This window comes from Haemaphysalis longicornis, unplaced genomic scaffold (assembly GCF_048455015.1).
Source record: "Haemaphysalis longicornis isolate Haplotype H1 unplaced genomic scaffold, Haemaphysalis longicornis Haplotype H1 scaffold_4, whole genome shotgun sequence".
Classification (NCBI taxonomy): domain Eukaryota; kingdom Metazoa; phylum Arthropoda; class Arachnida; order Ixodida; family Ixodidae; genus Haemaphysalis; species Haemaphysalis longicornis.
In genome coordinates, this window is record NW_027526361.1 from 95670028 (window position 1) to 95693904 (window position 23877).

The following is a 23877-nucleotide window of genomic DNA, read 5'->3' on the forward strand; positions in this document are numbered from 1 at the left end:
GGCCTGTGCTTCAGGGCCTTCACCCAGAAGAGCACGCCGAACTACCACGTGCACACCCACACAGCCGGGTGTTCCTTCTGCTGACTCTTCTGCCCACGTGGTCTTCGCTCGCCCTCTCCAGCAGAGGACGCACAAGGGGGAAGCACACCGCCACCACCAGTAGTGCAGGGAGAGAGAAGGGCCCAGCCGTGTTGTGTGCGCGGACACTCGGCCCAGTGTGATCTGAGGGGAGCAAGGTCGTTTTGGGGGTCTATACGAATCAGAGTTAGGGCCAACTCCACGTGGCCAAGAACCGGCGAGGGAGCGGTGCACAGTGCTCAGCAGTGGTGTGAAAACAGCTGTTCGCCGACAATTTGCCTGAGGAAAGCATAACTCTTAGCAACCAAAAACTAGCAAAGAGTGGGAAACGCTCGCTTTAAAAAAAATGAACCTTTGCCTTTAGGAAACAGGTGTGCACGAAGCTTGACCTCCAGTGAAAACAAAAATGGATCCCTTCTGTGAAAATCAAAACGCAAGACTATTGGAATCAAAATGCAAAACCATTGACCAGCCGCAACAAAACCATTTCCTTTTGCTGTGCTTTACCTGAACACACATTGGAGCGAATCAAGCGCGGCCTACGCATGCCGGAGCTGACGTTGACCTGGCTGATGTGCCTTCTCCGGATTACACCTGTGAAGTGGCGTGATGTGCTTCGCCTAGTGTGTGTGCTCCAGTTGCGCGGAAAAGCAACAGCTGCAGGCAAGTACGTAGAGAGAGGGGAATCCCAAGGAGATGATTTTGCACTGGTTTGTGAATGAGGGGTGACAGCTGTGGGTGAGGAAGAGGAGAGAGAAAGGAATCTCCAAGTGGGATTAGGCAAACAGCGATGGCGCAAGTCAGCAAATAGAAACTTCTCTGGAAACTGCTGTTCACCACGTATCTCTCCAAGCTGAATATCTGGCTGCTGGGGTTTGTTGTTAGACATGTGGCAAGCAGCAGACGAACATTCCTGTCCATCTCCATGGACGTGAAGGAGAAAAGAATCAGCACCACTTGGGAGAAAATAATGCAGAGCGAAACTTTTTGTGCAATGAATTACAACAAGCAACCAAAGTGGCTGCAAGTGTTACTCTTTTCAGGTACGAGATAAGTGAAAAGTAAAGGAGACAAAGTGGCTCCCACTGCTAGCTGTTTCCCTGACACACTGCCATGAAAATGGCTGCCATTGTAACGAGTCAGAATGAAACATTTCAGTTCCTATGGGCATCGAACCTGCATCTCCAGAGCACAGGCCGATTGTGTTACCACCATGGTACATCAGGACATCGTCAAGGGGGGAATCAGTGCTAGTGAAAATGGCTGCCATTGTAACGAGTCAGTATGAAACACATTTCAGTTCCTATGGGCATCAAACCCGCATCTCCAGAGCACAGGCCGATTGTGTTACCACCATGGTACATCAGGACATCGTCAAGGGGGGAATTAGTGCTAGCCTGGTGCGTGTGCTGCTGACGTCGTACAGGTGGACGTCATGTCACGTGATTGTGGGGAAGCTGTGACGTGAAGTGCCACCAGTCTGTTTGTCGAAGTGATGCGTGCCAAAAGACAACGAAACAAAACCTACAAAACACCTGAAAACCCTGTGTAGGTGTGAAGTTTTTTATAAGTATTGCCAGGTTATCGGCGTCAAAGCACGTTAGAAGACCCAAGTGCCCCAAGAAATTTTTTAAGCCTTTGTACCACTTTTTTTGTTTTTGTTTAGCAAGGTGTGCGTGCATAAAAGTCTGGAACGAAGGCTCAGGGAGGAGCAGCCACAGTGAACTGATGTGAACTTGCCTGGAAAAGACTGGTCGATTTCAGTGCCTGCTTGTTGGGTGATGTTTTTTCTGATTCCCGCAACAGGGCCACTACAACACTTCCCCATGTTGTGCAGTATGGCGTATGACAGCATGCTATGATTGAAATAACGCATTTACTTGTGTACACTTTGTGCATTTTTCTATATTGTGTTACATGTCTTAAGGAGGGAGACTGGTCCTTGGGTTTTTTCTTCATTTACTAACCAGTTTGACTGAAACTGTAAAGCATTATGGAATTTTTTTGTGCTGATTTCAAATCTGCAATTAGATGTATTGCAAGTTGATTTTATTTCAGATTATTATTTGGGGTCACAATTACAAAATAACCACTTCATACAGTATGGCAATTACCACAGGGCTAGGCAGACAAATGACTAAAGAATGCAACGTTGGAGGAACTTTTTTGATTAGCTATTTTTGGTTGTTTTGCAATACACTGAACTTCACTCCTCTGGCTCACAGGTGGTGTCAATTGAGCACAATAATTTATATAGCTTCGATTTGAAAATTTGTTTTGAACATCGTATTCTCTACACATTTAGGTATCAGAAGCAAAAAAAATCCTGGGCTATCTCCACTAATCGGAAACATGGGGAAGGGCAAAGCATCCGGTGTATAAGTGTAGTCTTGGTGCTTTGGCGTTTTTGCCAACGGAGATGAAACCGTTGGGGGGTAGAGGTGTGCAGCTTTGCTGTAAAAATCTCGTCTTTGAAGCACGAAGCTCTCTAGCGTGAGGCGTAAATGAGTGTCTCGGTGTTTTTAAGTATGCGTTTTGAAGTGCTCCAGCACGAGGGGTAAACGAGTGTCCGATGTTTTTTTTAGTATGCGTTACGTTCTAGCACGAGGCATAAACGAGTTGCCTGGTGTTTAAGTACCGTGGCTAGAGGAGATGATGGTTACGATAACAACAGGAGACGCTAACAGCCCCAGCCCCTAAGGGGCTTCACCACTAAAAAAACTGGGTGCCGAGATATCCGTCGGCAAAACGCTAGCTTCGCATTGCAAGAAAAGTGCCGTTTTACCATCCAAATCTGCACGAACTGAGCTGTAGAGTGGACTTTAAAATGCTATTTACGATGAGATACGGAGCCTTTTGGTGAGAAAATTTGCAGGCTGTGGATGCTGAAAATGCCATTTTTCGGAAAATGATTTTTTGACCGTTTTTGTGCCCCAGAGACCCATGTATACCCCTTTAGACCTCCTGTAGTTTAAAACCGCATAACTTGGAGCCAGAAAAAAATCCCAGTTTATTAGTTGTTGGCCTTGCCATGATCCTGATTTCTTGGAAAGATTCAAGAAGAATAGGGTTCCATTTTCTTATCATTCTTCAGGAGAGTGTTGGTTGTTCTATCAGGTAGCGAAACACTTGATACCTAAGGGTAGTTCAACATACTTTTAATTCGCAGCTATTAAGCCCTTGGAAAGACATAAAAGAAGTTACTTTTGCCACTTAAATACCACCATTTAACTGAATAATAATTGCTTTAAGCTTGTTGTAATTTTGCACAGGTGGCTGCTGTAAATCAATGTATGCCTTTTCAATAACATTGAGGAAGGCACGTGACGGCTGCGTAATTTCGTGATTGCATTTTTGAAATTCAAAGTTCTATAGGGAATCATTCTGCAAGTGTCTTGAACACAAGTGTTATCAAGTGCTGCAGGAATTTCACTCATACTAGCTAACCATTGCCAGCTGCTGGTGTGTCTAATACTGTATGGCTTAACGAAACACCCAAGTTTGTTGCAAACACTGTCTAACAATTTCACCAGGTGAAATTTTCGAATGCATAAGCCATGTGTTGACTTTTTCTAGCTGATTTGCACTTTTTTTTAGTAAGAAAAGAGTGTTCAAGAGGGCTGTCTTCCTTATACCATCTTTGCCCGCTGAATTGATGACCTTGCCCCTGACGACACAGTGGCAAGTTTCAGGGCTACATTTAATGGACTGCTAGCATGTGCACTATCTGGGCACGAACAAACACGAAATTATGAGGACACCTTACAATGTAGTGAATGTGAAAACACTATCGTGAGGCTGCCGAACATGTCCCCTCATAACCATTATCTTCATTTAATTCCTCTTTGTGCCTTTTTTTTCCGTGCTTGTACTGCTTTCACGTCATTTGTTGTTACAGCTCCGCATGACTGCAGGTTTCAGTGAATGGTGCTACTATTTCATTTTGAGCAAAGCACATGTCTTGCAGAAACACACTCGGCTTTCTGCCTAATTGCCGCGTGTGTAATATTAACATGCCCAAATTATTGATGTAGGCGTCAATACGTCTCTAACAAAAATTGGCACTCGCATCCGGACACCTTGGATTCAATATAATTCCAACCAGGCCAACAATTGGCGAAGTTTTTTTAACTGTGTTACTTTCCTTTGTGCATGAAAACTTCTCCGAGAAATTTAGTATCAATTTGAGTGTTCTTTCACCTGTGTTGTTTTTCTTTGAAACGGCCTTTTTTTTTTTGTATACCGTCTGTCAGCCATGTTAAAAGCCGTGTCTTGGTCACACGGCTGCAGGATTTTCGACCTATTGCATTAAATAATGATTTTGCACTAATGAGTAAATAATAAATGAAAAAGTAAAAATTTTGAAAACTGACATAGCGCGAATTCATGCTGCAAACTTGTATAACGTCATTGCCGTAGTTGGCGGGGTCAGAGTGTTCAGTTAACCAGATGTTTGCTTTACTGTCAGATATTTATGTGGAAAAAGCTTTACAATGCAGCCACAAATAGGACTTGGATTAATTTACTTCACCTTTGCTAGGTTTATTTACTAAAGTTAATTTACTAATTTACCTTTTTCAGTTCATTGGATGGACAACAGCTTTGTGTTTGCCGATTCCTTATGAAAGTGCCATGGGTAGACCTTCATATGGTGCATTTGTTAAAAGTAAATGGTGATTTTTCTCTTATACGCTTCAGGACGGTCTGCCTAAATGTGAATGAGGTAACAATGTTTAGCGTGCAACATTTAGCCTACTGGTCCTGCCCAGGAAAACAGGTTGCTGTGGTGCCAGTAAAGGGTGAACTTATTGTTGAATGAATTTGATGGTAACTGGTTGAAAGTGTAACGCGTATTCATTTTATCAAGCGCTGATGGATTCCCCTCCTGTAGTACCCGCCACTCTATGCGTGCATGTACAGCAACAGGGCTGTACTTGATTTTCATGACCACTGTGCACATGCACCGGTACGGCCACCTGACACCTCGAGTCGGTTGATGCCAATGTACTGTGGACAGCGAAACACCTCCAGTGATTAACACTACCATGGCTCCCCAGGACAGGCGTGAGCTGAGTACACTTTTGAGGACAAAGAGTGGTAACAAAGACCTTTTTCGTGTGAGAGCACTACACATGCTTCTCCTGAACGAGCCTGAATTGTAGTTTTCGAAGCCACCTGAGCGAAATATCGCGTCAGCAAGAAAAAGGAGGCGTCGCCTGGGCACAGGCTTGTGTGGCTCGCCTGGAACCAATAGAGACTCCCTCCTCCTTCATGCTGGTACTTTTCCCTTGTGCCTGCTACCACCGTGTTCTTTGGTGGTACAGCTCAATTTTTCTTTTTCCTCCCTGTTCCAGGCTCTTCTCCCTTTCCCACCTCCTTAGGTGGTGGCCACAGGGGGCAGCAAGGCTTTCCCGTGGGTCATCAGCTGTTGCGCTGTCAGCAGTGCAGCTTCACTGCACCGAGGCCAAGCCTGCTGGAGATCCACCAGCGCATCCATACTGGCGAGCGCCCCCACCAGTGCAGCCACTGCGGCAAGGCCTTTGTGCAGAAGGGCCACCTGGTCGCCCACCTGCGCATCCACACGGGCGAGCGCCCCTTCCGCTGCCACCTGTGCCCCAGGGCCTTCGCCCAGCAGGCCACCTTGGACGGCCACCTGCGCATCCACACGGGCGAGAGGCCCTTCCGCTGCCACTTCTGCCCCGAAGCCTTCACGTACCGCCTCCAGAGGAAGGCACACGAGGAGAAGGAGCACAGGAATCTTGAGTGTGTGTGAACACTCACCCATTGCGACTGCTGGGGAGGAAGGTCTCTCTGACGATTGTTACAAAGCGAGCACTGTACACAGCATGCCAAGAGCTGGGGGGGCTCATAAAGAGGGGCCATTTTTATCTTGGAATGAAACTTGGCCCTGGGTGAAAATTTCCTCCTTCATTGTCACATCATGGCCTCACCAGCTGGGTGACAATCGCACGTCGCCAGCACAGAAAATGCGATCGCGGGTGGGGCCTGTGGCAGGCAGTTGTTGCCCTAGTGAGTTGCGACGAGGGCTGGCCCACTAGCTTGAACAGCAGCTGCAGCTCTGCGGACCGACACGAGGAACACACCCCTCTTGGAAGGGGAGACACGCGATATGTCACCATTAATGCATGTGCAAATGCTCGCACTGTGTGTGCATACCTGTCTGTTATGTAATTTCCAACTGCAATTGTGCCTTCTGTCAGTAAACAACAATTGATTCCAGTCCAGTGCTTGTCCCGTGTGCTTCTTGTACAGGTAACTGTAAGGTAAAGCTAGAATACATTCAGAGAATGGAGCAGCATGAGAGCCAAACTGATGCCAGCTTCCCACTGATGTTTGCTTTCATTACTTGGCAAATGTATTGGGGCACCTAAAGTTCCTTCATTAGCGTTTCGAGAAAAGAGCGCAATCTACGGTGAAAAAAAGAAAAAGTGCACGTGGGTCACGAGTCTCCATCCTTTTATTTTGATGCGGCTCGATTACGTGTCTTATATTTTTACTAAATGGCAAGAATTAACCTCGGTGGGTAGTTACCATCAATTTATGTGTGAACCGAAAGAGTAAAATTTATTTGCATTTAAGGATGATGAGAATAAGACCTGAAGACAGGAAACGAGCTTCCTGGATCAGGGTACAAACTTGAGAAGAAGATATTGTAGGGAAAAAAATGGGACAATATTACAACTGGTAGACCGCCAGGGTAAGAGCTTGGGTACTGAGAGATGAGTCTCAAAGAAAGGACAGGCCGTTAACTTGATGGAGGTGCAGAATAAGGAAATTCGGAGGTGTAGAGTAGACTTGGGCCTGGGGGGAACAGTGAAGAATTATGGGAAGCACCTTTGTACTTCAGTGGATGTAAATAGGCTGTTGATGATGATGACGTCCAGGTATGATTCTTGATCTTGTACTGCATGAAAAACGATCCGTGGTGTGGCAACGGCAAGAAACATGCTCCGGGGACACATGACAATGGAGGTTTATACACGTTTCAGGCAGTGGAAAAATATCCAGGCACCCGAGAGATAAATGCCCACAGAGCAGATGCCGCGGCATTTGATTCGCCGACACTCACCTGCGCACGTCACTTTGTCGACTGCTGCTTCGCTGCCTCTTTATTCTTTTAGTTGTTAGGGAAGCACAAGTTTGCTCCAATAAACTTGTTTTTTCCTTCAAGACCACTGCGTCATCTTTGGCTTCGTGACAATATAGGGATCGGGCAGCCATTGTATGCCACCATTATCGCTTTAGTGAACAGTGCTGCCCGTGGCCAAGTGCTCGTCAGTGGAATGCCGGTGGCGGTCAGCATGGTGTGCTTGTGCGTGACTGTTGTTCTGCTACGGTGTGGCTTGCAAAGCCTAGATAATTACACGGGCTTTTTTAGATAGGCAAATGTTGAGAGTGGAGGCGACCTTCACGAGGCTTGCCATGTGTATTAATTACCCCCATACTCGGTAATTGCACATCGCAGACGACGCTGTATGCGTGAAGCTGGAAATTGAGCTAAAAGTGGAAGCCTGTTCCTTTGTGCGAACTTTTTATGTACTATATTTCGCTGCGTGCAATTCAGCGTATTGAGGAATATATTGCAACTAATTGCTCCTGAAAGCCAAGTATGCTGCGGTGCTGGCCGTTGGAAGTTTATGAAGAAACGGCGTCATGTACGAGCGAAAGACAAAGTTAATGAGTACCTTTCAAGTTTACGCAAAAGAAAAAGTCTGAGGGACGACGCTATGTAGCTTCGTTACTTACAAAATCTGGTTAATTTCACGGAAATACATTTACAACAACGACTGGAAATCGTTTTCAGAATAAAGACCGCAGGACTGTAGAAAGTTATTGCTTGACGTGAAACAGGGTTTCTTCACGTCTGTTACAGAACTTGGTTCCTGGGTAGCTGGCTCATGATTTTTCAAAAACATAATTGCGTGGCTTAACGATAAGACAGGAGGGTGCCCAAAACCACCCTTCATTTTCACGACTGAAGGCTGCGGTCCCGTTTTAGCACCAGCTGCCACCTACACTTGAATAAACAAACTGCACCGCTTGCGCTGCACTGAAACCACTGTCACAAGTTGTAGGACCAAACAAAACCCACGACATAAACAAAATTTCCAGAAATTTTGAGAATGGTCGATTAATGCGTAAAAATTATTCTTTCGCGGTTTTTCCGTTTCACCAACCTTGCGTTTTCTCAGAGGAAATAAATGCCTCAATCCAGGCAGCTAATCACCCAAGAGCATGGAATCGGAATACAGGTTAATTTGTCAGTTCATTCTCAGTTCTTTTTTCTCTTTTCAGACACGCATGTAAGTGCAGGGTCAAGCAGTACTGCAATTCATAAATTAATTTTCATTATGTTGTTATTTTAACAGCAAAGCTGTTTAGCAAATTGTTAGTTTCGTGTCTGCAGTTAAAAATACCAAGAATATTTCGAGCACGTGAGTGGGCGCCTTGTGGCGACCACCCGGCAGTTAAAAATACCAAGAAAATGCTGAGCGCTCGTGTGTGCGTGCGACCCCCCAGTGTCCCCGGCGCGAGTTTGTCAAGCCAAGTATACCCACTTAGGGAGATTGGCCAAGATTGCAGCGACCTCCCGGCAGTTAAAAGAACCACGAAAATGCCAAGCTCGTGTGCGTGTCTTGCGGCAACCGCCCAGCGTTGCAAGTTTGTCTAGCTAAGAATACCCCCTTTGGGAAATTAGCCAAAAACAAACTCCAGCGTGCCAGTGTTTGCCGTAATCATGGAAACGCTTGAAATGGGAACGACCGTAATCTTGACAACATTTGCTTGGGACAAGAAAGACACGTCATAGCATACGCCCCTTCAAGGTGACTAAAACATAAAAAAAAAGAGGGAAGCTTACACTTATAGCAACATCGATGGAGTAAAGGTCGTTGTGGCAGTGAAGAAGTAGCAAATTTGCTGCAATTGTGGACTTAAACCGTCGTGATGGTTGCGAAGGTTGCGTGCAGCTTCACTACCATCAAGACTTGCACGTTAGTGCGAGCTCCTTCATTTTTTTGTGCGTTTCCTGCAATGGACAATGGGTGCCAGATTTGGCTGTCACTATCCCATTTGGGTGGTGACCTTTGTTTTGTTGGGTATCAATCTTTGTTTTATTTCTTTTAATAATTTACATTTGCTCTTATAACTTTATATGTATTGAGAAGGCACTATACTATACACGTTGAGGTATTCGGTTGAGATAATGCTTGCGCATTAAAAACAGTTCAACGTTAACACTGCCGCATTTTTTAACACCTTGGTCATCCATCAGTGCGAGGCTTCATTTCACAGTAGTGCTAAAATGAGAAGGCAAGAGGGAGGGTTTGCAACTTGGGCTGTTGGCTAGTTGAATTACTTTTTGATAAAATGATGACTGCAAATGCAGGAGTTCCTCTTCAGCTTTCAGGTTATCATGCTGTCACACATGGAAGCAGAAGGCACAAAGCTTACGGTTACAGAAAAAAAAATCATACACTCCCACGTTTTCACGGCCACGTGGTAAAAAAACTTATATGTAAGCGCCTTTCTTTTCGAAGTGGTGCGGAAAACGTAGTGATTGAAACCAGCGGAAATGATTTAAACTGGAAGACAAAAAATAAATGGTAATAATTTAATTCGTATTCAAATCAGGTGGAGGCAGGCATACAGCGCCGCGAAAAGTGCCCATATTAATCAGGCCAGTACGCAAACTCAGAAGCATTTGACGAGTTTATGTAGCGGCTAGTGCATCTAAGAACCCCTCACAAATGCCTAGCGTTCGTTGCACTATACGCTCACAACACCACCTAAACATTAAAAGCACTAAAGAAAACGACACAAACAGCGGAAGGCTGCGTAGTCTAATGCGCCGGAACATTCCAGTAACTAGGGCAGTGGCGAGTGATGGCGCCACCCGTTTAGATTCCCGGTCCTATCGAGACATGGGAGGCAGCCCTTACCAGCTCATCTCTCGAAGATCAGCTACGTCTGATCCAGAGAGCCAAGGTGGGAGCCGTTGCATCTGGAGCCCTCGACGTTGGGCCTCACCCATGAACTCCCTTTCAACTTTTCACCCCTGCCCCCTTCCCCTTTCTTCTCACAATAAAAGTTCTACAACAACAACAACCCGGTCCCTATAACGATGAAGAAACATAACAATCGTTGTGGTAAATTGTCGTAATGAGAGTAACACAAAGTAATACTATGTCTCACGCATAGACTGCATACTAATGTAACAAATATATTAGTATGAAATGCACAAATTTGCGTCACCTCCCACATCACATCACTCTTCTTGTCTTGTGGTTCGCAGAAAGTCGGTGAAACCTGGAATAAAACAACCATGCCGGCAGGCGACCGGTCAGCCCGTAATCCTCACTAGCTGCACGCCTCGCCAGTGCTACACGGCACAAGCATGCGGATTTTCATTTTTTTGCCCATACGGCCAGCGAACGCCACACCAAAGACTCCTTCAATTTTTTCCGCAAGACTGGCGCACGCAAAAAGAAATCGGGGTCTACTTTCCAAAGCGTCGAAAGACTCGAAACAAGTGCCCGCCTGGACGCCGCCATCATTGATGCCACCTCGATACGACTTTGAAAAGCCAGACATCACAATAAAAAAGAAAAGTTTTTGATGCAAAAAGTCACCCACGTATTCGTATGACACGCACACATTTTCGTCACCTGCTTGGATCGCTTGGATTACGATACAAGTTGAGCCAGCGAGAGACTGGCGGTAATATCTGTAGAAACGCGTTCGTGTTATTTTTTGTTTTGTTTGCTTGAAAAGTTGCATAAACAATGGCGGCGCCCAGCCGTGTATTGCGACAGTTGGCACAACTCGTAGAGTTTTATACTGATAAATAGTGACAACTGGCCCCATATTTCTTTTTTGCGTGTGTCGTTTGTGGGTCGAGTACCGAGGGAAATGGAAAGTCGCGTCCCCGTGCAGCTTAGCTCTGGAGAAGCGTGGACTCAGTGAGAATAACGGTGTCATACCGGTCCGCCGGACGCAATGGGTGTTTCATTCCATGCTTCATTGACTTACTATGGACGAGAAAACAATGAAGTCAACGGATAGCGGTGTTATTGAGTTTTGGACGCGTACGAGTTCAGCTGTTTTTGCTCTCGGCGGTGTATGCACCGACCGTTCGTGTACTTCGGTAACGCGCTAGTGACAGCCGCAATAGCGGTAGTTTGCAAATGTTTGCCCAAGGTGTCGGTAAGCTCGGAGAATTTATTCGTGCACGTGTTCTTTATTTTGGACGTGTGGTCATGTTTTGCCTCGCGCCTAACAACAAGTATTGCCAAAGGTAAGTTCGAACACGGTTCATTTTACCGCCTGGGGTGCGAAATACGACCTTTTATACTCGACCGTGCAAACGGAGGTGTCGGCAGCGAGCTACTGGTACCAGCGGAACAAGTGTAAAAAACTGTCTAGTGCAGCCTATGACTGGCGAACTCACCAGCGTCACTTCCGAGCTAGCAGCACGATAAAGCTACTGTGCTCTCTGTTACTGTGCTATCTCCTCAGATATCGAGATTCAGTGGACAGGCAAATTCCAAAAGACTAAAGCAAACACAACGCGAATCCTGTTCGCAGTGCTGTTTGTTGCGATTCTCAACGCTTCAACAAGTCGTTCTGGAAACACCCTTAGTCAGCACAGTGGCTTGTTTGAACATGCTTTGTGGCTTCACAAAACACAGGTGGCGTCGTGTGTCCCCTTTTATATTTGCAGGCATCGGTCTCATTGTCCAGACCATATGCAGCTGGAGTAAAAAAAGGGATACTGAAGAGGCCGCCGTCTGTGTTCTGACAATGCCATAAGTCTATATTGCTTGACCACCTCCTTTTCATCATCACCTCTATTCCTATCAAGTTCCTGTGCCTAGCCATATGTCTGTCCAATGGTGAAGGCCATATCTGACATGTAGCAGTTTGGTTACAAGTGATGGTTCGAGCAGCATTTGGTTACGTGGCTAAGTGCTGCATGTGTCATTGCTGCCATCTTTGTTAGTGTTTGAGCTTGCTGCTCACTTGTTCCGGACCGCTCCATTGTTTCCCGTCAGTGGTCATCCTTGTTCCATGTGCTTCATTTGCCACCTAATGCTGTTGTGGTTGTCATCTTGCTAATGTTTGACGCACTGAACTGTTGCAAAGTGGACATGTTTGGATGAAACAGTCGGGTGGTGTAAACAAGCACCATCAATCACTGAAAAAGTTCTTGTTGATGTGACCCAGTGATTGCATTGCACGACGTGTACGATAATTGTCACTTTTGCAAGGAAATCACCCGAGCATGCTATTGTTTGATTATATGCAAAAGAAGCCCCGTGTCATACTTTGAGGGGCATTGAACTGTAGGTGCAAGTTGGCCTATATTGGTAGATCAGAGTGTCGCGAATACAAATATACCACGTGCAGCCGCAGTTGTTGCCTATTAACACAGAAAATGCCAAATGCATGAAAGCACGTATCAACATTTCATACATTTTCCTGCAGTACAGTTTGTGACATTATTCGCAAATGCACGATGAAACAGGATTGGTGGATTTCGTATAAGCTTTCTTCTAAACCTGACACTGGTACAACACGTACAAATGCAAAATAATGTATGCAGGAGCTTTTGCAGAGCATGTGCTCAGAATAGACAAACTTCAAGTAGCAAATATTACGACGGATACAAAACCGGAGGTCTTATTTCAGCTTATTTCATTGAAACATTTCGCCTTGTGGTACATGCTGGGTTGAAAAATGCATGCAGGTGATTGTGAGAGCCTACCGTACCTGCTTACTACTGGTGCATATATGTATTTGCATACAACAGCCAGCGTCAAAAGTCAGAAAATATTAGTGGGATCAGCTAGCTACAGAGAAGCAGTGGCCACAAATTTGTGACTGAGACGGTAATCGTGAAAATGTGACAGCCATTGAGTAGAACATGTGCTCGTTAGGCGTGGACAACTTTGATTCCAAGGAAGCCACTGTGGGATATGTCATCACTCTGCCTGTCGAAGTATTGCATGCCAAAAGATGAAAAAAAAATGGAAGTGAAGGTGATGCAAATACGATGTAGCATGAGTAGTGTCAGGGGATTCGATAATGCTTTCGCCTTCAAAACTAGTAAGCAAAAATAAGTTGTCCGAGGAACTTTTTAGAACCAGGCGAAAAAACTGCAGTTGGTCAGGTTGTCATGGCTGTTTACTCTACTGTGACACTAGTTTTCCAAAGGGTTCAAAAAAAAGGTTTCCTCCTCCTTACCGTTTCTCAAGAATCAGCTAGGTACAGAAGCGTTTGATTTTATGTGGTTTCAATTCTGTAGCTATCGAGCACTTGAAAAGACACAAAGTAAGTCCTTGCAACTGTAATGCCATCATTTATACCCCTGTCACACGGGCACTTTCAATCCAGATTGAAGTGAAGCAAGATTGAGTTTTCGAGCTCGCTCGACGCACCACCGCTGCTACACGGCACTTTTCGATTCGGATCGAGAAGTTGCACCGGTTGCACTGACGTACGCCAGATGGCGCTAAAAATGTACTTCGCAGCCAGTGTCTGGTAACTTTGCATGGTCGTAGTTATATATAGAACTATATAAATGTTATTTCACGTTTATTTGGGTAAATTTATTTCGTACAATTTGTGGCGTTGGTTGAAGTTGCCACCTTCTGTGCCATTACTCACAGGGGTTGAGAGTATCACCGCTTTCGCCCAATCGCGCTTGAGAAACTAGCCCTAAATTCGGGTGAGATCGGGTTCGATTGCGGTTAAAACTGCCGTGTAGCAGCGCCCGATCCGGATCGACTCAATGGCGATTGAAAGTGGCAGTGGGACAGGGGTATTAATTTAAGGGACAGGCGACCGAATTTTGTTGAGTACATGTTCTTAATCCCAAATGAAAGGGCATCACTTGAAACACCTTAACCTGAAACGGTTTTGCTGATAGCGCCCTAGAACTTCTGGAATCATAATTTTTAGGTCTATAGTACATACGCAGCTTGCCAAAAGGATTGCTGGCAACTGTGATGGGGAGCCTTGCGACAGCATACTTTTATCTGCAAAGGAGATTAAAACAAGTATTTGAAAACTTCTTCCCGGCTAAAACAACAATGTGCAAGCTTTCCTGTTCCATCATGCAATTTTTGAGTCGCGTGTTGAAATCGACAAAATTGTTTGCATGTGTAACGTAGTGTCACGTTTATACACTACATGGTGCCCCCTTTCACACTTCAGAAATTTTAGTGCAAAAAAATTATTCCCGCTTGTTGATTTGGAAATTTTTTGCGGTCACCCTAGTAGGTAAAAACGCTGGCTTTCTTGTGAGCCAGAGCACTCCTCAAAATCGGTTGTCTGCCCCTTTAAAAGCTCGTGAGATTTCTGAGTTGATAGATTGCACGAGGTAACTGTTGTAAGCCCTTGGGTGGCTAACCACACAGGGATATACGAAGCCTCTTGAACGACCGACTGACCCACCAGCAAGAAAGCGGAGGGTTTGTCTCTGTTGCTAGGCAGCTTCGGCCATGTTGGGCATGCGCAGAGTGGCTTGCCTCGTGCCCACAGAGGCATCCCCTCGTCTTTCGGGTTCGTTCTGTCCTCTTTCTGTTGCTTCGTTTGGCTGTCTGAGCTCGCTGCTGTGATCGGGTTTACGGTAAACGGGTTTACTGGTGGAAGGGCTTTCAATTGTTCCCCTCCTGCCCCTTGCAGGGCCTTCCTCTTCCCCGAATGGCCACATGGTGCAGGAGGACCCCCCATCGGGTTATGGACTGCTGCGGTGCCAGCAGTGCAGCTACGTGACTCCGTCTTCGAACAAGCTGATGAGGCACCGGCGCACGCACACGGGCGAGCGCCCTCACCAGTGCAGCCACTGCGGCAAGGCCTTTGTGCAGAAGGCCCACCTGGTCACCCACCTGCGCATCCACACGGGCGAGCGTCCCCACCAGTGCCACTTGTGCCCTAGTGCCTTCACCCAGAAGGCCCACTTGGTCAGCCACGTGCGGAGCCACACAACCGGGCGTTCCATCCACTGACTCTCATGCCCCGTGGCCTTTGCTGGAATCTGTAACGGAGAACGCTGAGGAGGACACAGGCACCACCAGTAGTGCAGGGGTAGAGGAGAGGGGCCGAGTTTTTCCTGTGCACAGACACTCACTCTAACAGGATTGGAGGGGAGCAATGTTTTACAGTACCCAATGTTTTACAAGCGATTTCTATAATCCACAATAAAAGTTAGTGAGGAACAAATCCGGTCAGAAAAGGCGAGTTTGGACAGCGGTCCTTAGTGGGTCGCAACGCCATCTAGGAGGACTGATGATAAATAAGGTGTTGCACCATTTGCTCCAGCCTGAGTCGGCATACTTAGGTTTGCTTAAGTACCTGCCCTGGATACATCATTGTAGACGTCATGAAGCACGATTCAGCGGGAGAACAAAAATTTTGGCTCAAATTGTTTGATTTCTCAGTAAATGCAGCATCGTTTGCTGCCAGACAAGTACCAGGGAGCCCTATAATACAGAAAATCTTTTGAATGAAACGAACCTGTATTTGGTCTTCATGGCTCCTTTAAAGTTTACTGTAGAGTGGGCTAGTTTAAAGAGTGGCACCAAGCACCCGCATTCTCTTCCAAGTTTCCCACGAGGCTTACCGTGTGTTGTTCCTATTGTGATTGTATATGCTTACTTCACTGGGGAAGTTTACTCTTTTTCATGAAAATTATGACTGTATGCTATTGCACGGCAATGTGTGAGAGTAGGTGCACGCCCTACTAAACTTTGTGTTACCAGAAGAATGCATTTTTGTATTTATTCAACTATACATCGCACCCAAGTGTGTCGTTCCTCATTGTTAGAGGCCATTTGAGGGTGAAAAATACCAACTGAAGATTCGAGGTTGTGTGTGGTGACAACTTCATGCATATCGCTCTTAGTTGCAACTGTGAGTCGTCTTTCTTTGGTCATGACAGCAGGCTGACTTCCCTACTGCCTGTGATATCTTTCAGGATAGCGGCCAATCTATAAATTAATAAATATTGTCACGGGAAGAAGATGAAAGCTGTGTGCCCAATCCCCACTGCAGAAGTGGAAGAGTCAGCTGTTTGAGCACTATCATGGTCGACGTTTTGTATACAGTGTAAATACATCACTCGCATCTTCCACGGTTTGTTTCCTGTGTACTGCCGCCATGTAACACGTTTTAGTGGAGGTTGCGGAGTTTATCCCCATCCTGGTTCTGGCTTCGCTTCGTCTCGGCTACTGAACATGGCTCAAATTCTCTTGGATGGCGTCGGCCTACCCCAGCCCCAGTGAGCCATGGATGCACCATTCCCCAGCCCCGTGTCCCCAGACTATAACCTGCCGAGACCAATGTGACCAGCCGCAACGTGACCAGATAAGATATTCCCCTGACCAGATTCCCGGCACGTATCTAGTGGCTTAGGACGTTTCTTTGTGGTGTAGACAGCATCACTGTTTTGGGCCAGTCTTCAGCCAGCTTATCATCGTCATCGGTGGCGGCAAGGACTTCACTGTCGATTATCTCATCTCATCTTCATCGCACCCATCAATTGCATGCGGCATCAACCGGGACAGTCATCATCATCACGGGGGCTGTATTACAAAATGGAAGAAGACGTGACGTATGGTACCAGATACGATCCCAGAGGAAGAAGCAGTGCGTCGCACGAAGCCAGCAAGACTATTTTAAATGCCTTCGTTAAATGTATTTCTTTAATTACTGAGTATACAGTTTCTCTCAGTGAGCACCCCTTTCCTGGCCAATCCCCCTGAGTGGGTATTATGTGCCATATCTTCTGGCACCACCACCACCATCACTGCTGTCACAGCCATGGCCACCATTATGTAAATACAGCGCTTCATGATCAACCATCGTTCGCCTAATTTCTCCTGCCAGCATGTAACAATATGGTATTCATTTGAAAGGTTTTAAACTTTTCTGTCACTAGTCAAACCACAATTGGCATCATGGTGCAAATATGACCGTTGTTTTTAATCATACCGCACGCTTTGCAGTTGAGAAGCAGTGTAGAGGGAGGTGACAGCTTTGCTTTCTTTCCTGATACTGTCATCTGAGGCGGGTGGATAACCTGATAGCTGGGCATGTTATCTACGCCAATCTTGGTGAACACTGCTGATATCCCCAGTCTAGTGGAACTAGTAGAGCAGCCATTCTGGCCTCAGTTACGTCAAAACTGTTGTTATTAGGCCTTTCAAACTGTTTTGTTGTTGTTTGACGGGTGCTTGTACATAGAAGTTGGGCACAAAGGCTGGTGCAAGAAAAGCTCAAGGAGGTGACATGAGCTTGCTTAGAAAGATTCCATCTAAATGAGTGTCTGCTTAGTGAGGGATGTAATTTAGGACTCCAGCAGTGTGGCTAGAAAACTTGTATAGTTAAAATTTTTGGGTAGCATGAAAATTGAAATTTTTAGGACAAAGAGCGATACTGGATGAGATTTAGTGTGAGAGCACTAGACCTGCCGTTCTTGATCAAACGGTGATTTCAAAATTTTCAAAGCCTGTTGAGCAAAAGTTTGCTGAGCCAGCAAGAAAGCCAAGGGCTTGTCTGTATTGCTAAGCGACACCCAGGCATGTTAGGCCTGCTCAGAGTGGCTCACCTGGCACCAGGTGAAACGCTCCCTCCTCTTTTGTGCTCATTCTCTCCCCTTCCACCTTGCTCCTGATGCACTGCTACTGATTTTGCAAAAGGAAAGGCTCTAAGTTTGTTCTGCTGCCTCTCTGTTGCAGGCTCGTCTTTCCCATTCTCAGGTGGCCACAGGGTGGAACACGGCCCCCAGCCGAGCCGTCGGCTGTTGCGTTGCCAGCAGTGCAGCTTTGTGACATTCCTCCTGAGCAATCTGGAGAGGCACCAGCGCACTCATACGGGCGAGCGTCCCTACCAGTGCAGCCACTGCGGCAAGGCCTTTATGCGGAAGGACCACCTGGACGTCCACCTGCGCATCCACACGGGCGAGCGCCCGCACCAGTGCCACCTGTGCCCCAGCACCTTCACCCAAAAGGCCCACCTGGTCAGCCACGTGCGGAGCCACACGACCGGGCGTTACATCCACTGACTCTCCTGCCCCATGGCTGTTGCTGGCATCTTCAGCATGGAGCGTAAAAGAGGAAGCAAACACAGGCAAGTGTTCCAGTGGGAAAGGAGAAGGGCCGAGTTGTTTCTGTGCACAGACTCCAACAAGTTTGGAGGGGAGCAAGGTGCTTTGTATAGATTGTTACAAAGCAGGGTTGTGTGGCATGACCAGTAGGTGGGGAGCTTAGAGAAAAAGCCTTTTTCATCCTTCAATGAGACCTGGCTCCAAGCAAAAAAAAAAAAAAAAAAAATTTCAATTGCAGCACGCTACTGCGAAAAGTGTGATTGTGGGCGGGACCTGTGGCAGAGAGTGGCGTCCTGTGTTGGTCTCCTGCGTCCACTTTAGAACTTCTGTTTGAACATGGGCTGCAGTTTTGCAGGCCGACACAAGCAAGAACACACACCCCTCTTGAAAAGGGAAACCACAATGCATTGCTACTGATATGTATGCAAACGCATGTACCGTGTGTGTGCCTCGTGTCATTTCCAATTGCCTTCTTTCAGTAAACATTTGATGTCCAGTGCTTTCCTGGTGTGTTCCTTTTGCAGGTAATTTATAGGTGCAGCTATTATCTTCCAGAAGAACAAACATAAGTGGGATAAACTGATGCAAACTAAACATTCAAGTTTGTTTCCGCTATTTGGCAAATATAGTGAACAAACAAGTACATGCCGAAAGGAAAAAGCAAAAGGAAGGGGGTGCAACATTTTCTGTCGGTATGATACCTAACACTGGTGCTATACGTCAGAATAGTCATTACCCCTCCCCCCCCCCCCCCCCACATTACTTTTTCGGAATGGTTGAGTATTATTTTTCTGGTATACTTTTTAACCGGCAAAAATAAACCTCATTGAGAGTTGGCATCAGTGTACATCAGTATGGTAGTATACGCCTTAGATATTTCTACTTAAAGCTGAAGTTTCTTTGCCAATGAATTATCAACAACCTCAGTGTCTAAATGTGTTAACCTTTGGGAATGAAAGACCTGAAGGATCTCTTAAATAGAGGGTGGGGGGAACAGCTGATTACAGCAAAGATTGCAATATGTCTTGGAGGCAGCTACCATTATTATTTGCCTGAAAAATTTGAAGGAGACAAAGTGGCTGCCTCTCAGACATAGTGTTACCTATACAGTTGTTCCCAGTATGTAAAAGATCCCTCAAGTCTTCCATTTCTGCGTTCATATTTGCATGCGATGTGACGTGTGTCACAGACACAAATTAACTGCATTGAACTTCAGTCGGCTTTCTTCTCCAAATGATATTGGAGCTGCAATGTGCACCATATCAATGTGAAATTTACAGCTTCTGAATTTAAGAGAAGTGTAGTGCTCTTGATAAGTTAATTTATGCGTCAGTGTATTTTATCTACTATATTGAAATGTTTTGTTGCATATTTTTAAGTAAACCCAGGGAAACGCTTTGTTCTGGTTTATAAAAGTGGGAAGTGGGAACTTGCATGTTTGCACCCTGCCCATCTTCCATGGAAGAGAGAACCGAAAAAAATGCGCACTTTAAAGTTTACTGTAGATTGGGCTGGTTTAAAAGCGACACTGGGCACTTGCATTCTTTTTGAAGTTTTCCATGAGGGCTACCGTGTGTTGTTCCCTACTTTGCGAGGAAGATTGTACAATGTGGAAAGTTGATTTTTTTTTTTAGAAAATCGCCTTCATGCTACTGCTCTGTCATGTGTGAAAGAAGAAGGCACGTGCCCTACTTAACACCATGTCACCTGAAGAATTTATTCCTAATTTATTTGAACATATGTTGGTGCAAAATAGGACATCGGCATTGCCAGGAGCCACTAGAAAATCCAAGAATACCTACTCAATATCTCAGATTGCGTATGGTAACATCATGCGAAATGGTTTTGTTTGTGTCTATGGATCAACTTTTGTCATCATTGCAGGCTGATTTCCCCACCTTCGGGCAGTATTGTTGAAAAAAAGGAACGCGGTAATCCTGTAATCAAATGAATACAGTATGCTTTTTCAGGTTTCAAACTTTTGGGTCAATCTTCAAACTGCAGTGGTCCTCATTATACATAAATACTTCTTTGCTTGTTTTTGTCCCTTTCCTGGTGTTACTGTTGCAGTAATTGTTGCCTGTTGTAAAAGGCTACTTTGAGTGGTGAGACAGTGAACCGCAGTGCCTTTAAGTGAATCCGGGCGAATGCTTTGCTGTTGACAAGCAGTGCACAAGAAGGCGACAGCTTTTTTTCTTTCTTCTTCATCTTGGACTATTGGATAATCTGTTAGCTGTGTATGTCATGCCGAACTTCGCGAGCACTAGCAAGGTGCTTAGTGTTCTGGATATAATATAGCAGCTGTGCTGCGCTTAGTTAAGCCACACACTGTTGTTTTTAAGTCTTTTGAACTGTTTTTGTGTTTTGACGTGCATATGATGAAAGTGGGGCTTAGAGACTGAGTTGACGTGAACTTCTTTGAAAATGGCAGGCCAAACCGATTATCCTCTCGGTAGTTCATTTTTTGGGGGTGACACCAACAATGTGGCCAGAAGACCCCTGGAATTTTAAACTCCTTTGTCGGCATGACCTTGGCATCTTTCAGGACCAAGCACTAGGAGAGTTACTTATTGCATAAGCACTGCATATCCGTGATTCCAAATTTTGTGGAACTTTTGAGGTACCAGCTGCCTAGACAGTAAAAAGGCAGTTTCTAGGCAGTGCCCGGGCACATCAGACCTCTGCAGAAGGGCTTGCCTGACACCAACGGAGATGCTAACTCCTCTTTCGTGTTGGCCCTTTCCTCTTCTGCCTTGCTCCTGATGCACTGCCACTATGTTCACCGGTGCATGGGCTCTCAGTATTCTCGCTCCCTCACTCTTGCAGGTCCATCCCCAAATGGCCACGTGGTGCAGCACGTGCCCCCACTGTGTTGTCAGCTGCTTCGTTGCCAGCAGTGCAGCTACGGGACACTGTCCCCTAGCAAACTGAAAAGGCACTGGCGCACGCACACTGGCGAGCGCCCCCCGTCAGTACAGCTACTGCGCCAAGGCCTTCAAGCGGAAGGAACACCTGTGCCCCAGGGCTTTCACCCAGAAGATAGGCCTGGACATCCCTGTGCGCACCCACAGTGCTGGCCGTTCTCTCCATTGACTCTTCTGTCTCATGGTCTTAGCACACCATGTCTTTCAGAGGACTCACGAAGAGGCACACGGCCACTGCCAGTCGTGCATGCAGCCGGAGGAGAGGCGAAGGGCCCAGCTGAGTGTGTGCAACGCAACGTGATTGGAGAGGAGCAAGTCTTTTCTCATGATCTTTGCGCAGTGTGAAGGCCAATTCCATGTGGGGAAAAACCGCAAAGAAGTGGTGAACACTCGGCAGTGGCCTAAAAACAGTTGGTTGACAATCTGTCTGAGGAAAGCATACTTCCCAGCAGCAAAGAACCACCAAAGTGGGAAACACGCTGTTGGCATTAGACCAACAAACCCCTTTCTTTCAAAAACGGGTTCCCGCAAGGCAATTGACCTCCAGTGGAAATGAATCCCTTCTGCGACAGTCGAAACTCAAAGCTATTGACCAGCCACAGCAAAACCATTTCCTTTCACTGAGCTTTACCTGAACGCATGGCGGAGCGAACCAAGCGCAGCCTGCCCATGCCGGAACCGACAGTGAACTTGCTGGTGCACCTTTTCCGAATTGCCGATGTGGCATCATGCGTCACGCATAGTGTGCATGCGCTAGCTGCGGCCAAGAATGGAGAGAAGGGAATCCTAAGGAGCTGGGTTTTGCACAATGACACTCACAGTGCATGCCATTGTGGCGTGATCTGGTGCGCACTCGCAGGCCAGCTGCAAATGAGGAGCAACAGCTGCGGGCAAAAAGGAAAGGAGAGGGACGAATCTCCAAGCGGGGTTTAGGTGAACGTCGCCACTAGCGCAAGTCAGTCAACACAAACTTCGCGTGAAAACGGCGGTTTTTTTATTAGCAGGATGCGTGCATGTCAAAGTTTGGCATGGAGGCTCAAACAGGAACAGCTCACAATAAGCTCATGCAAACTTGCTTAGAAAGTTTGAAAGAGTTGGTCGAATTGAGTGAGTACACTCTTATTGTGTGATACTTTTTGTGACTCCAGCAACGTAGCAACAATGCTGGGCCATGTTGTGCTGCCCGACATGTGATGGCATGCAATGACTGAAATGATCCATTCACTTGCACACTTTGTTAGCCATGTGTCTCGAGCCTCCTGTTGTTTAAAACTGCATTAGAGCCAGTAAAAATTCCCAGTTGGTTAGTTGTTTGCTTTGCTGGGATCCTGAATTCTTGGGAGGATTCGAGAAAGAAATAGTTCTGTTTTGTTATTCTTAAGGCAGCATTGGTCATTCTGACAGGTAGACACATTAAATAGCTTAGGGAGGTTCAGTGAAGTCGGAAGGACTTGGAAGGACACAAAGAAGGTTGCTTTTGCAGCTTAATGTCACCATTTAATTAAAAATAACTGCTGTAAGCTCGTCAGAATTTGGTGCAGGTGACTGCGGTAAACCATTGATTGCCTTTTCGATACAAGTGGAGAAGAGATGTGACGGTTGTGCAATTTCATGATCATTATTTTGTAACTCGAAGTTCTGTGACAATGCCACAAGTGTCTTGGAGACAACGAAGTAGTAATCAAGTGCAGCAGCAGCCATTTCACCTGCCTTGGCCATTGCCAGCTGCTACTGTCTTTAATATCGTAGAGCTTAACGAAGCACTAAAGTTGTAAACATTGCCTAACCGTCTAACCACCTTACCAGATTAAATTTCTGAATGAATAAGGCATGTTTTCACTTTGTCTGGTCGATTTAGTCATGTTTTTAGTAAGAAAAGTGTTCAAAAGAGCTGTTTTCCTCATACCATCCTTGCCGGCCGAATTGCTGTCAGTGTGCTTGACAACAGAGTGAGAAGTTGTGAGGGATAAATATAACGGATTGCTAGGATGTGTACTATACCTGTGCTCTGACAAACACAAAGTTATGAGAACATTTTTATGATGCGGTGAATGTGAAAGCACTACTGTCAGATTGTCAAACACGTTCTCTAAGTGCTATCATCACTCCTTTATGTGACTTTTTTCTTTTACCGTGTTTACGCTGTTACACTGCTCACACACCATTTGTTGGGATAGCGCTGTATGATTGCAGGTTTCACTGAATGGTACGTGCCACTATTCCGTACCAAAAAAGCAGAAATTTTGCAGAAATGCACTTGGTTATTTGCTAATTGCTACTTCTGTGATTAGTGTGCTTAATAACTGATGTAAGCGTCATTACATGTCTAACAGAAATTTCAACTCTCGCATTCCAGACACCCTGGGTTCGATAAACCAGACCAAAAAAGTTCCCAATTTTTTTAAACTCAATTACTTTCCTTTGTGTATGAAAGCTTCTCTGAGAGAAATTTAGTGTCAATCTGAGTGTCAGTAACCAGTTTTTTTTTTTTGTTCTTTGAGGTGTTGGCCTTTTTTATTTTTTTTGTGGCCATCCATCGATTGTGTTGTAAGCTATCTCTTGGCCACGACACTGCCAGATTTTTTACTTGCTGCATCAAATAATGCTTTTGAACTAACAAGTAAATAATAAACAACGAAAAAGTAACAATGTTGAAGGCTGGCATAGCACAAAAACACACTGCAGACTACTACTATAACGTCATTGTGGTAGTTGGTGGGGTCACCAAATGTTTGCTGTACTGTC

At 45.8% G+C, this 23877-nt stretch overlaps 1 protein-coding gene across 1 annotated transcript in view; it reads left to right on the forward strand.

Annotated features, from left to right (window-relative positions):
- The first annotated feature begins 84 nt into the window (after positions 1–84).
- LOC144179853 (uncharacterized) overlaps positions 85–23877 on the forward strand; it is a 65656-nt gene continuing 41863 nt past the window's right edge. The window contains exons 1-6 of the mRNA XM_077708280.1: positions 85–741; positions 5433–5849; positions 11177–11395; positions 14788–15108; positions 17841–18040; positions 20866–21265. Of these exons, the coding sequence (XP_077564406.1) occupies positions 624–741; positions 5433–5849; positions 11177–11395; positions 14788–15108; positions 17841–18040; positions 20866–21265 (1675 nt within the window). The 5' untranslated portion in view covers positions 85–623. The remainder of the gene's footprint in view (positions 742–5432; positions 5850–11176; positions 11396–14787; positions 15109–17840; positions 18041–20865; positions 21266–23877) is intronic.